A 14,320-nucleotide genomic window follows, 5' to 3' on the forward strand; every position below is an offset into this window, starting at 1 on the left:
ATAGCCATATGGATGAAAATGCTTATGCCAGGAAATGTAACTCCCTGAACTGACAGCATTCTACAAACCAAATAATGTGCAGCCCACATAGCTGATGACGACAGGACCTAGTTCTTTATTCAGCTCACTAAAGTGCAGTGTGAAACCAAAACTAACAGAACCAAATGTACACAAAATAAACAAACACATGAACCCTGGTACTTATGATTTATCAAACAAATAGACATAATTATGTTATACTATTAAAAGATCCAAATTCTCAGAAGTCAAATGATAAGTCGCCCATAGTGACCATACTTGTGCTGGAAACATACAGGGGTTGGACAATGAAACTGAAACACCTGTTATTTTAGTGTATGAGGTTTAATGGCTAAATTGGACCAGCCTGGTGGCCAATCTTCATTAATTGCACATTGCACCAGTAAGAGCAAAGATGTGAAGGTTCAATTAGCAGGGTAAGAGCACAGTTCTGCTCAAAATATTGCAATGCACACACCATTAAGAGTGACATACCAGAGTTCAAAAGAGGACAAATTGTTGGTGCACGTCTTGCTGGCGCATCTGTGACCAAGACAGCAAGTCTTTGTGATGAATCAAGAGCCACGGTATCCAGGGTAACGTTAGCATACCACCAAGAAGGACGAACCACATCCAACAGGATTAACTGTGGACGCAAGAGGAAGCTGTCTGAAAGGGATGTTTGGGTGCTAACCCGGATTGTATCCAAAAAACTTAAAACCACGGCTGCCCAAATCACGGCAGAATTCAATGTGCACCTCAACTCTCCTGTTTCCACCAGAACTGTCCATCGGGACGATAAATTATTGTGCTCTAAAACCAGGTGTTTCAGTTTCATTGTCCAACTCCTGTAGATGGAATTTAGCCTCTGCTTTTAGCATCCAAATGCAAAGGCTGCGGAGCATCAAGTGCAAAACTACAAGACTGAGCAACAGCTTCATTCCAGAAGCTTTAATACTCTTAAACTCCACCTAGCCAACACAGTGCAGTGTCACTTTACAAGGACCACACTGACACTTACCTGCCCTAAAACACTTTAACATGGTACTGCTCATCTTTTATAGTCATTCATGCTGCTATACCAAATGTGCCTTATGCACTTGGACTGTGGATTTCATGTTGCTGTTGGTACTTTTCTACTCTCCTATTTATATGTGTATTTATCTTGTTATCTATCTTATTCTTATTTGATTTTATTTTATTTAATCTTACATAACAATTGCTCTTTGGGTGGAACTGGACCGTGAGATTACAATTTCATTCCACCTCATGTAACACATGTGATGCGAACAACAACAAAGTCTCTTTGAATCCTTGAATACTTATATATGTCTAATAATGTCATAATAGGTAAAAAAAAGTCTAGAGTGAGACTGACGTTTCCATTGTCAAGAGGCATGAATCAAAGTACAGGATGGTGCTTTAGACTGAAAGGTAAAGTAGCACAGAGCTGCAGAAGCAAAAAGAGAGTCCAAATGGCCCCAATGACTCAGTTCACCTGCCTCTATTCTCTTTAATACAGATAATGAGCACATGAAACAGGAAAGCACTTTTGAGCAAATTATGGGAATAGAAGTCTTTTTGGAGAAGAAACACTTCCAATAATTTGCACTTGGCTGCATTTTTCCCTTTAACTGTCATTCACCGAGCGAACAGGCTAGCCTGCTTAATTCTGGAGGCTCTTTCCCCTTTCTTCTCATGCTTTTCTTCTCTCGGTAAGTGCATCAGCTTAATGTTCACTTACTCTAATTGGTGCAGGTATGTAAAGAACGAATATCTAAGGGAACATTGGGATCTGTCATCTAGCTCATAACAGCAGCTTTGCATTTGGGTCCCAGTTATAGAAGCCACATTTGCATCGGGTCAGTGTGCCTGACATCATGTAATCATCCTTCATGTAAGAAAACACTCACATGTGAAAGCTTTAGCTCCATCACACCTTGGAGTTCAGAAAGAAGGCTAATTCTGCTGTTCTCACAGTGACTTAGCCGACAAGCACAATAAAGCAAGCTACTTCAAAGTCTAAACTGCTGAATCGTCTGCTGCGTAAAACGTACAAATATAAACAGAAAAAGTACAAATATAAACAGACGCATTTCTTAAAAATCATTCACTACAGGTACCACTGTTTATTAATGCTGTACTGAGAATTATATTGAGATAAAAAATTGTCTGCTTAAAAAGTTAGTCTAGTTAGCATGAATACAGTTTGTCTGTTAGCATAAATGCAGTTAGTCTGTTAGCATGAATACAGTTAAGCTGTTAGCATGAATACGTTTAGTCTGTTAGCATGAATGCAGTTAGTCTGTTAGCCTGAATACAGATAGGCTGTTAGCCTGAATACAGTCTGTTAGCATAAATATGGTTAGTCTGTTAGCATGAATACAGTTAGGCTGTTAGCATCAATACAGTTTGTCTGTTAGCATAAATACAGTTAGTCTGTTAGCATGAATACAGTTAGTCTGTTAGCACGAATACAGTTAGTCTGTTAGCATGAATACAGTTAGGCTGTTAGCATCAATACAGTTTGTCTGTTAGCATGAATACAGTTTGTCTGTTAGCATAAATACGGTCATTCTGTTAGTATGAATATGTTTAGTCTGTTAGCATGAATACAGTTAGTCTGTTAGCATGAATACAGTTAGTCTGTTAGCACTAATATAGTTAGTCTGTTAGCACGAATACAGTTAGTCTGTTAGCACGAATACAGTTAGTCTGTTAGCATGAATACAGTCTGTTAGCATGAATACAGTCTGTTAGCATGAATATGGTTAGTCTGTTAGCACGAATACAGTTAGGCTGTTAGCATAAGTACAGTAAGACTGATAGTTTGAATACAGTTAGTATGTTAGCATGAATACAGTTAGGCTGTTAGCATAAGTACAGTAAGACTGTTAGTTTGAATAGAGCTAATTTGTTAGTTTTAATACAGTTAGTCTGTTAGCATAAATACAGTAACATTAAGTTTGTTAGCATGAATGCAGTTAGTCTGTAAGCATAAATACAATAGGTCTGTTAGCATGAATACGGTTAATAAGTTAGCATACGAATGGGTTTATTATTATGAACCAAGTAAATGCGTCAGCCTTAATGAAGTTAATATGTTAGAATGAAAAAAAAAGAGTCATTTAATAAGGTATATACAATATGTAATGTTATTTTGTTCATTTGTAAGTAATATTAAAGCTATTAAGTTTGCACCAGCCACTGTAGTGCACTGACACACTTTTTAACAAGCTACCAATTACACACAGTCCTAACCTAATTCAGTGCTGTATGTAAACTGTACATATATAGGATTTACTGTTTGTCTGTTGATTTTCACATTTGCTTGTTTCACATTTACATTGCATGTTTTATATTCTTGCATTGCCTCATTAAATTCCTCAGTAAATTTGGGGAATATATAATATAATATAATTTAGAAATCCTGATTCTGATTAATTTAACAAATAATATTTACACAAAAACTTTGTTTTCTTATTAAAAAAACACATTTATTATTATTTTAAAATAATAAACATGTTGAATTTGTTTAATTTAGGTAAGGCGTGACATTGTTTTGCTAGAATTAATGGACGGTTTCTGTTTTTAGATTTCCTTGTGGCATCTTGCATGTTGTGTGTATTTGCATTCTGTGTGAGAGAGCCAACGTGTGGGCAATTAAAAGAACTGTCTGGTTTGTCTGCCCAGCGTGTAAAGGAAAGATAACGAGGGGACTGTAGCAGCGGCCACACGGCGAGGAGGCAGCCAACGAGCCACCCGTTTCCACTGAACTGACACAGGCTCTGAAGGGGACTGCAATAGTGACCTAATTATCAATAAGTGTGGCTTGTCAAGGCGGACTTGAAAAGCTGCAAGAGCTGCTCGCATTCAGCCTGGGCATATTGCCTATTAAATCCCCTCATTCTGTGCAATAGGCTGGAATATGGCTCAGACTTAATGTGCTTTGAGGTTTGATCGGAGATACACTGAAACGTGACAAATCGTGATCTGTCAGGGAAAAGATGAAAAAAAAAAACAAGTAAACAAATATACCACTGTGATCTCACTGTAAATTATAATAGTGAACTTTACTACAAAGTTTAATGCCACCATACTTAACTCAAAAAATAATTGAATATTTAAGAAAAGAACTGTGAATAAATTAGCTAAAGAGACTTGTTGACTAGCTTAGACCTTGACTAGCATAGAGTGTGTATTTGTTTGTTTGATGGTTTAGCTGGTGATCCACTGTGTCCAACCATTTTAATTATTTGGATTGGCAGCCTAGGGTATGTTTTCAGCTGGATGCCAAATTTAAACCATCTGAAATCAAACTAAAGTGTAACCTATAGCAACATTTATAGCATTTGCACAAAGTTTTAACGCATATATTACAATTTACAACAAACTCGTAACAAAGATATACATATTTCATATTCAGTTAACAAGGAGCTTTAATCCACTGGTTGCCAAATGCACACAATCTGCCTGCCTTTTAATTGAAGAAGAATTAAGAAAACAGCATCACAACAGCATGCAGCTTTTCCTCAATAAGGTGCTTCCAAAAAGGAATTAACGGACTCATGCAACACATAGTCAAATTTTCACATTCTGCTATTGTTATAGTTTGAAGCATATATAATACAGGTTTTACCGCAATTTTCTTCAAGTGGTCAGAAAATGAACTGATAAATGTTACGCTGGCCGTTAGAGTTTATGCGTAATTCAGTCATGTTCTCTGCATTATGTTAGTTACTAGCTGTTAGCTACATTAGCTTTGTAGCTTCAGTGTAAAACTAATGGAGGAAACTTGAGATGCCAGACATGCCTCTTCAGGTCGTCTGGGTTTGTGTGGTATGGCCCAGGGTTGGGGAGTCTGATTTCTGGGCTTTGTTTAAAGTGCTGTAGACACTCAGTAGAAGTACAAAGCAGAAAAATTCATTCAAACTGTATTCAAATGAAAGGCCTGTCATTGAAAAAAGGACAAATCATGGAGGAAAAAAAGGAATCTACTGGAGTAGAGGATCCAAAGGGCATGTAATCAGTCTCTTCCCGCCGCTGCATACATTAGGCCACTTGATAAAAAGTTTCTCATCACCCTTCGGCCTTGCAGGAATGTGACTCACCGCCAATATCACCGGGGCAGGAGGGTGGCAGTTTTATTTTAAACCCTGCTTGTGAAGAGAGGGAGAGAGAGAGAAAGAGAGAGAGAGAGAAAGAGGAAGAGAGAGAAAGGAAAATATCCTCCAAGTTAGGAAGGCAGAAATAAGTCAATATTTTTCCAAATGCAGCCAACTTTTACTTTTAAAAATTCTCGCTGAGCTCCCCGCGCTGGTGTTGTGGCACCTTGTTCACTTAGCTGGTGTCAGAATCTTGACTTTTTCCCTTTTCCTTTGTTAATCTGCAGTAAACAACACTGCCGTCTGGGGAGTTTGCATTGTGTGGGACATATTTTTACCCAGGCAAAAAAGAAGAAGGGGAATGGGAGGGGGAAAAAAGAGCCAGAGAGAGAGAGAGAGAGAGTGCAGGAGAGAAAGCAAGTGCAAGAGCAAAAAAAAAAAGAGAGAGAGAGAGAGAGAGAATGATTAAAGATGATGCCTCTCACACTCTACAGTGTGCACCATGATAAAAGCTGTTATGATTTCCTGTTGACAGGTTAAACCTGGATATCCACTTAATTGACACTGCCTCAGATTTGTGCTGCCATATCTAAGATATTTGCAAGTTTCATATCGTTAGCGTGCACATTCCTTATTCCCTGGAGTGATGTGCTGCATACATACCGCCGCAGTGTTTCCACTGAAACTCCATACGAGTCTTTAAATACGTTGGCGAGAAGAGGGGGTCACACACGGACGCTTAATTTACTGCTACATTGTGTCATGTTCTCAGATTTCTGCTGCAGCGTATGGCGACATATCTACAGTAATAACATGCTACACACAACATCAATATAAATAAACATGCATTTACTAACCCTTACAGTCCTGGCTGTCTTGCTACAGTATTTCAAATTACTTAGCAAATATGTATTTACAGTGTTTATTATGCAATTTGTAAAAATTATTTACATTTAATTTGGAATCTGTATCAAAATGTAGATTTTTAAGAGCATTTTTGACGGAAGTAGGGCAAAAAAAAAAAAAAAGAATATACACTATACCATCAATACCACCAATACAATATAAACAATACCATCAAATTCAGTTTACAATATTCTTTCCTTTTCTTCTTGCAAAAATGATTTGTGATGCACTGAAAATGAAGAGTCTGTAATATCCATACGGTATATATATCAGAGGGAAATGGATATTTGCTTTAGATCATACTCTGCTTGCTGTATTTTTGTCTATTGTTTATATTATTTATTTATTATTTATATTAGTGGAGTTGAAAGTGATTTAAATTGAACAAATATAGCAATTTGCTTTCAAATATGAAGTAAAATATGTAGGTGAATGGTAACAGTGGGGTTTAAAATTCCTACCCTACAAACATTTCGTTTTACATTAGATAATAAATGTGCAGCAACGTTTAAAAGTTTGGGTGCCCACACTTACACATTTTGGCACATTTGACATAATTAAGACACATTTCTCTTGATTTCTTTTTTATTTAATGTATTGAAAAAAAAAAAAAAAACAATATGCAATTTAGTGTATACATACATGCAGCACATTAAGACTGTTTACTAAAATGTGCTTGCAGTGTGTGTAATAGACTGTATCTGGTGTATTTTACCCAATATACCTAATTCAACTAATTAGCTTATTACCAAGCACTTTCTGCAGTGGGTGTGTTTAAAACAGTGCGTAAAAAGGTGCAGGGCTGGGAGCACCATGGCCAGTACTAAGAAACACTGCTGCAGAAAACTGATATTAACAATATATGCTATGCCAAACTTCTTAATATGTTTAAAGTAGATTACTGTAAAATTGAATTTTCTGTAATTATTCTTAACAACTGTAATATGTTTTTTCTAATTACTTTTACATTTGACTTTGGTATTCAAATAATTAGTAAATGAATATATATATATATATATATATATATATATATATATATATATATATATATATATTTAAAATCTTATATATACCCATATGTTTTCAACATATTACAAGTTATTCTGTGCCTCCTACACCTTTTTCTGACAGATGAAACTAAAAATATTACAGTATATTACACAAAACTGAATACTGTGATATGTTTAATTAATAACTTTAGTTTTAGCAGGGCAGAAAAATGTAGGTGTTAGGCTGTATTAGGTGACACCATATTTCAGTATAATATCCAAAACACGAACAGAATATACTGTAACATATTTATAGTAGAAAGTTAAACTCACTTTAATGTAATGTGCCACCTGTGCTGAAAACTCATGGTGAAAAGGTCAATCTGATTTTCTAATAAGGTACACACACACACACACACACACACACATATATATATATATATATACAGTATATGGATTATGTCTGTAGCTTTTTGAATCTATCCACAGGTGTCAGCCCTCACTAGAATTTTAATCTGTCTCGATCCTTTTGATTTTTTTTTTCCTCATGGACTGCAGAGATGCGGATGAGAAATATGTGACTTGTGTATGTTATTCATCCTTATTCATCCACTCTCATCAGCTCAGCCTGAAACACTGTTCAGTGCTACGACTCTGTGCTGTTCTTTTCAGGCTGAAGTGCTAATTTTGCACCAGGAGAGGCCTATAAAGCATAATTATGGTTATTATGGACTATTATAGTAGTCTGTACACCATTCTTTTTGTTGCAACGAAATTTCATTTTCATAAATCAGCACTGCGGCTGTATTTTACATTTTTAAACCTTTACTTTGTCTGTTTTGTACCTGTATACGTGTGTGTGTGTGTGTTTGCCCTGGATTGTTTTTACTTAAACACATAATTATTGTAGCTGGTGAGGCTGTTGAGTCTGTGCCTCATGACAGTGTTTGTAATAAGAGCACTTTTGGCTAATTAAATATGCGAATATTTAAAAACCCTTACTACCAGCTGTAGACTCTGCGAACGACTATCCCCTGGGAGTCAATCTGCTCTCTCTCTCTCTCTGTTTATTCTCTTGTCTCTTTTTCTATTCTTTAACTCATTTTCTTTTTCTTGCTTTATTTATCTTCTCTTACTTTGCATTTTTTCTTTACATCCATTTTTTTTCTTTTCTGTATTTCTTTCTTTTCCACTTACTCTCCCTTGCTTTCTCCATCTTTACAAAATTGCTATTTATTTCATTGACTCTTTCATTTAATCATTCAGTCATTCATTAAATTCTGAATTCATTCACTCTTTTTCTTCCTTTCTTCTTCTCCTTTCTTCTTGTTGCTTCCTTTTTCTCATCTCTCTCTCTCTCTCTCTCTCTCTCTCTCTCTCTCTCTCTCTCACACACACACACACACACACACACACACACCCTTCCTCCCTGAGCCTTCAGTGATGATCTGAAGAAGCTTCTGTTCAAGAGTACTTGATATTGTTTGCCAAAACGCTCTGTATACACAAGGTCGTGTGTGTGTGTGTGTGTGTGTGTGTGCATTTGTGTGGGTCGTTTAATTATGAAGGACATCCTTCCATTGTAAATTCAATAGCTATTGTGTTTTGGAAGAAGATTTGGTTTGAACAGAGCAACATTCAACTGGGATTTATTCAGTATCTATTCTAAATTAATTCAGTATCTCAATAATAATTCATAGTAAATATTATTTATAGTATACACTGCTAGACTAAAAAAGGTATTTACCTGGATTTAAGTAAGTAAATGATGTGGGGTTGATGCTGCAGTTGATCAGGTTTAGGTTCAGTAACAGTATGTGCTGAAAGAATGAGGTCAGCTGACTACCTGAATATACTGAATATAGACCAGGTTATTCAAATCTAAAACTGCAATCAAAGCTAAAGGCGGTTCAATTAAATATTAGTGTGTGTGACCCTCTGTTTTGGTGGGGACTATTTTTTTTGGCCAGGCAGTGTTTATTACTCAGTCATTCTCTATCTGCTATAATTATTAAGAGACTACTAGAAACTACTCACTGTCTGCTATGAATTATTATGTGCCCTATAGATATTTTAGAGTCCCTACTCATTATTCTGCATTATATCTGCAACAGATGATTCAATATCTATTATTATTTATTCAGTATTTTCTATTAAATACGTAGTATCTATTATTTTCAGTAACTTATTTAAATAATTCAGTAACTACAATGAATTATGCAGTAACTCCTATGCAGTAATTAGTAACTGGTAGGCATTATAGAGTATGTAACTGCTTTCACAAGCTAGGTAGACCCGGCTGCAGAAACATTTTAAAGGGGGGGGGGGGGGGGGGGGCATTGTATTTTTTCAGGGGGGCACATTTTTTTCAAAAAGCCTTTTATTTGCTTCAAATTGAACAGCGGCTCTATGGCGACTCCAGTGCTGAGAAACAACAATCTGTCAATAAAATCCCAAAATCTAAACAAACAAACAAACAAAAAAAACAAGAGTGCAGTGCTTTGTTCATTCAATTAAATTAAAAGTCAAATATATGCAAAAACACATGCAGTGAAAAACATAAGCACTGATGTCAGAACACTGACTGAAGTAAACATTCATGCTAGGAGGGTTAACTACAACAGCTAGGGAGTACAAGGAGCAGAACAGAGAACTGTTCTGCCTGCAAGAAACCTAAGTTTGTGCATGTGAGGGAGGAGGTGTGGTGAGCAGAAAGAGGTTTACTCCACTTTTAGTAGAGTGGCAGACGGCGTTTGTGTAGTGTGTGAAACCTTCTTAAGACACTGTCCTTCCATTCATTCCTAAATTTCTGAGTCAAGTCCTTCTCAAATGCCAACTGGATCAGATTGGCCTTGCGTTGATGAAGCATAGTTTGGCGATGCTCCGTGAAGACATTTTTAAGAGTGGAAAACGAATTTTCACAAGATGCAGTGCTGGCTCCAAACGTCAGGCCATGTTTAAGGGCTGTAAAGACAGTAGGCATTGCTTCCAATGGCTTCTGGAACTGTTTCAAAATCTGTAGATTAAGAAATAAGATTAAAGTCAACATAATTACAAACAGAATGATTCTCCAGATAACATATATTGTATGACACATCATGTTGAACAATAAATGATTATCTCACTTAACCAAATCATGTTAGGTTTGATGTGTGATTTTCATAATAGTTTTATGAAGGCCCGATGCTGAAATATCCCAGTTTATTTTAAAGACCCCACATGACTGTGCCATGACAATATAGACTATTTAATCATCTGGAGCATTGTAGCTTTGAGATCTTTGAATACAATAAAAACAATACAGAACGTTTGCCTATAGCCTTAATCACCTGTTTCATTGTCCACTTCTTCCCATCTGGTGGAGAAGACTCTTTCATTTGTGTCACAAGGAAGTTGCGGGCCACCTCGAATTCGGAGTCCACAGCAGGTGTCTTGGTGAGGTCAAGTAAGGGCTTCACCTTGTTGACATCCAAGAAGGTGGCATGCACAGTATCCAGGGCACTGAGTGCCTCCATCAGGTCACAATTATGTTTCCCAAAGCGATTTTTCATTTCCTCACATACTGAGTCAATGCAACTATAATAAATCCTGCGTAGTTCTGTTTCATCATTACGATCGACACGTGTCCTGATTTCCTCAACAACATAGTCGGCAAAGGCAGAGTTTTCTGAGCATCTTCTCTTTGATGGCCTTGTTGTGACACTGTCACTCTGTGCTTGGATTGCCTGGAATTCTGTCTCAGTGCGGATATTCTCAAGACAGGTGATTGCACTGCTGATTAGCTGGATAGCTAGAAGACAATACAAACCCCCTTATTGTTACTGTACAGAATACAAGACAATTTAAAGTGTAGTACTGCATGAAAAGACGCAGGGAAATGAACCAATAGAAATCCAGCCATAGGTTTTAAAACTCTGTGTAACACACATATCAAAACAATTGTTCCTGTGGGGATGCCCAAGAAAATGTTTAATTATTACATTTTAAAATATACTATAAGTGATTTTACTACCTTAAGAAATTAACTGAGTGATTTTGAAAGATTATATAAAGTTGATTGGATTTTAAGGGAATACTAAAATGGAATTTATTGCAAATCCTTTAAAAATGGATAATGAGTTGAACGAACGTAAACCTCAAACTGCTTCTACTGAACCAGAAATAGAGATGGAGCAATGCATTCAATTTTTACTCTATTTTGCTATTTTTATTAAACTCTTTTTAACATATTTAATGTTCATTGTGAAGCACTTGGTGTATGTAACTCTTTGTTGTAAAGTGATGCGAGCTGCATTACTTGAATGAAAGGTTCTATACAAACAGTTTAATATTGTTATTGTAAATACACTGTAACTTTGCTCAGTAGTAGATATAGTTTTTGCACAGTCTGCATTAAAAATAAATATATTTTTTTTCACCTGTAAGCAGATCCATGTCTTCAGACTGCAACATCTTGTTTGGGGGATCAAGATATGCAAGGATCTTTTGCACCATCTCAGCAATGAATTTAAAGCTGGGTTCAGACATGCTCTTCCACAATCCTGTTGCTTCAATGCGCAGATCTGCTCCAAATGCCCGGTTGCTGGTGATTTCTCGAAGCAGTATGGACAGGTCATCAAAAGATTTCAGAATGACTGAGACTGTAAAATAGAGAAAATAAAACGTAATATATTTATGCAGGAGAGTTATTCACACAATACAGCTTTATTATTATCAGCTTAATTAGTCCTAATTAACATACCTGTAGCAAAATGTCCACTCCATCGTTGATCCAATAGGCGCTTGAGTGTCTCTCCTTTGTAGAGAATGGCAACAGTTGGTTTTCTGCAGAACTTGTACAGCATGTTACACACACTGAAGAAGTCAATCACAGCCTTTTCAACTGCCAGGGCATGGATGACCACCAAATGCAGCTGATGATTATAACAGTGGACATATGGTATCTCTCTGTCCAGTTTTTGCTGCAGCAGTTTCTGTACCACTCCATGTTTACCTGACATGAGTGAGGCACCATCATACACCTGACTGAGGATTTTCTCGGGGTTCAGGCCAGCTCTGGTAAGTTCTCCTATGATGATGTCAGTCAGCGTAGCTGCATCTCCTTCGTCAGCAGTGGCTATTGATAGGAGGCGCTCAGTTGGTTCAGATAGTTCATTCAGAAAGCGGAGAATTATGGATATATTCTCTCTCCCTGTTGGGTCTCTGGTTCCGTCTGCTTTTAATGTGTAGAATGATTCACCAACTTCTTTCACTATGTGCTCTTTTACTAAAGCACTCATCACATCTATTAGGTTGTTCTGAATGTCATGACTTGTGTATGTTGCATTGCGAGGAATAGTTTTTGATATCCTTGCTAATTCAGCGTCTTTCCTTAATGAAAACTCAAATAAAGACAAAAATAATCCACATCCATCCTCATTCATGCCACTGTATGCATCGTGGTCACCTCTAAAAGGCAGTTGGTTCACAGCAAGGAATTCCACAACATCAATAATTGCAGACAGATAATATCTGTTGCGCTGCAGTTGATCATTGTTAATTAATGTTGAGATTTCTTTACTTGTTTGAGTTCGTCTTTCCTTGTCCCTCCACATGGCCTCACAAGCCAGGTGCTCCTTAGAAGCAGCATGTTTGTTTAGTCCCTTTCCAGCTTCCACTGCATGCTTCCAGTTGTGGAAACCAGTCACAGTGAAAGTTGGATCACCGTATCTGGATCCTTGTCCCTGAAACATTCTGCATGGGTAGCAGTATGCAGCATCTGCCTGAACTGAATACTCCAGCCAAGTAAAACGTCCATACCATGAACTGCAGAATGACCTTTTTATCCCGGAGAAAATGCGCGAAGGAAAACTCTGCATGAGTGGTCTTTCTGGGTTTTCAGTGCCTTGGTCATTAGGCTGCGGCCTGTTTCCATTTCTCCTGGCAGATGTAATGTTACCACAAACATCAGTGTTGTTGTTGACGTCGTCACTCACGTTTGGCTGAGCACTGCTCGGTTCTGCTCCTTGTGCTCCCTAGCTGCTGTAGCTAACCCTCCTAGCATGAATGTTTACTTCAGTGTTGACTTCAACGCTTACGTTTCCAACTGAAATGAATGGTGCTGCTTCCTGTCCATTCTCATGTACTCCAGTGTCACTTGTTGTAGTCTTATTTGTTTGGAAATAAGTATGAACTTTAGTCAGTGACCCGCCCCCCTCCAACTGTAATTGGCTAGAACGTTGCCTTCCTTCACTGATTGGTTGAATTGTATGACTGACAAACTGAGATAGGAAAAATAGAAAGATGGTCACTCAGAGGTGAAAACAAAACAAAACAAAAAAAAAAAACATATACGGCTTCCAGTCCAGTCAGGGGGGGCATAGCTGACTCTGTGGGGGGGCACTGCCCGCCAATGCCCGCCCATGCCGCCGGGTCTGAAGCTAGGGTATATAATTCATCAATAATCTATAGGCTACCCTAAATTACTCAATTTAGAATTATTCTGTAACTACTATGAATTATTCAGCAATTATTATGCATTATTCAATAACTAATATAAAAGTGGAATTGTAAAATGTTTGGCCAGAATTTAACTAGAAAATAACACGGAGAATCAAATATTACTCAAAATAAAGGACATAATGCCAGCGTTTCACCACTGCAGTGTACAGTACAGTGTGTGTTGAATGAAATCTGATGTTACAGACTTTTCATGGTTTTCTCAGGCATGACCCGTTTGAGGTTGTTTATGAATCGCTGTCTCCAAATACAGCAAAAACTGAATTTACAATTTCCCTCCTTAACACACACACACACACACACACACAGTAGTGTGCGTGTTTACATTGGAGAATTATTTGCATCTCGGCTGTTGTGTTTGTGCGGTGTATTTTTGGGTGGTGATGCGAGACGCCAATTCGCTCTGAGCTTCACCCCGCTGTCTCCTGCCATTACTGCACACCGAGAAGTGAACTTCCCTTGAGGTTTTCTTTGTTATTTCTACTGGAAAGAAAAACAGACAGATGCCATCAGATTACTGCCCTCTATAAACCCTCACTGACTGCACTGAAATATGACGGAAATATATTCATATAGATATATCATTGCTATTGGAAAAATCTCCAATCTCCTATATCATAACTTTACAGAAGCAAAAACACATTAAATTTCAATTAAAAATGGTAGTAAAAATAATTTACTATAAACTATTTCTAAAATTTCTGCATAAAAAGCTTAAAATTATGCAAACTAAAATAAAAATTGGCTTTTATACCAGCATCACTGTCTGTAGTCACTTAAGTTTGCTAAAATTGCCATGGGCTG

At 37.2% G+C, this 14,320-nt stretch overlaps 1 protein-coding gene across 1 annotated transcript; it reads right to left on the minus strand.

The window, feature by feature from the left end:
• Nucleotides 1-9,354: 9,354 nt before the first annotated feature.
• Nucleotides 9,355-13,169, minus strand: LOC125805929 (zinc finger MYM-type protein 1-like). Its single transcript, XM_049485474.1, has 4 exons — nucleotides 11,760-13,169; nucleotides 11,437-11,658; nucleotides 10,348-10,808; nucleotides 9,355-10,034 (listed from the first exon to the last, which is right to left on the minus strand). Exons 1-4 carry the CDS (start codon nucleotides 12,874-12,876, stop codon nucleotides 9,750-9,752), a joined length of 2,085 nt encoding a protein of 694 aa, XP_049341431.1. The 5' UTR covers nucleotides 12,877-13,169; the 3' UTR covers nucleotides 9,355-9,749.
• Between the last annotated feature and the right edge of the window lie 1,151 nt (nucleotides 13,170-14,320).

This window comes from Astyanax mexicanus, chromosome 1, assembly GCF_023375975.1.
Source record: "Astyanax mexicanus isolate ESR-SI-001 chromosome 1, AstMex3_surface, whole genome shotgun sequence".
Classification (NCBI taxonomy): Eukaryota; Metazoa; Chordata; class Actinopteri; order Characiformes; family Acestrorhamphidae; genus Astyanax; species Astyanax mexicanus.

Excerpts from the sequence above, each read along its gene's own strand:
- LOC125805929 (XM_049485474.1), bottom strand. The coding sequence starts at position 12,876 with ATGCAGAGTTTTCCTTCGCGCATTTTCTCCGGGATAAAAAGGTCATTC. Across the intron at positions 10,809-11,436 it reads AGACATGGATCTGCTTACAG|CTATCCAGCTAATCAGCAGT; the intron begins GTGAAAAAAAAT and ends ATTGTCTTCTAG. Across the intron at positions 10,035-10,347 it reads AGAAGTGGACAATGAAACAG|ATTTTGAAACAGTTCCAGAA; the intron begins GTGATTAAGGCT and ends CTTAATCTACAG.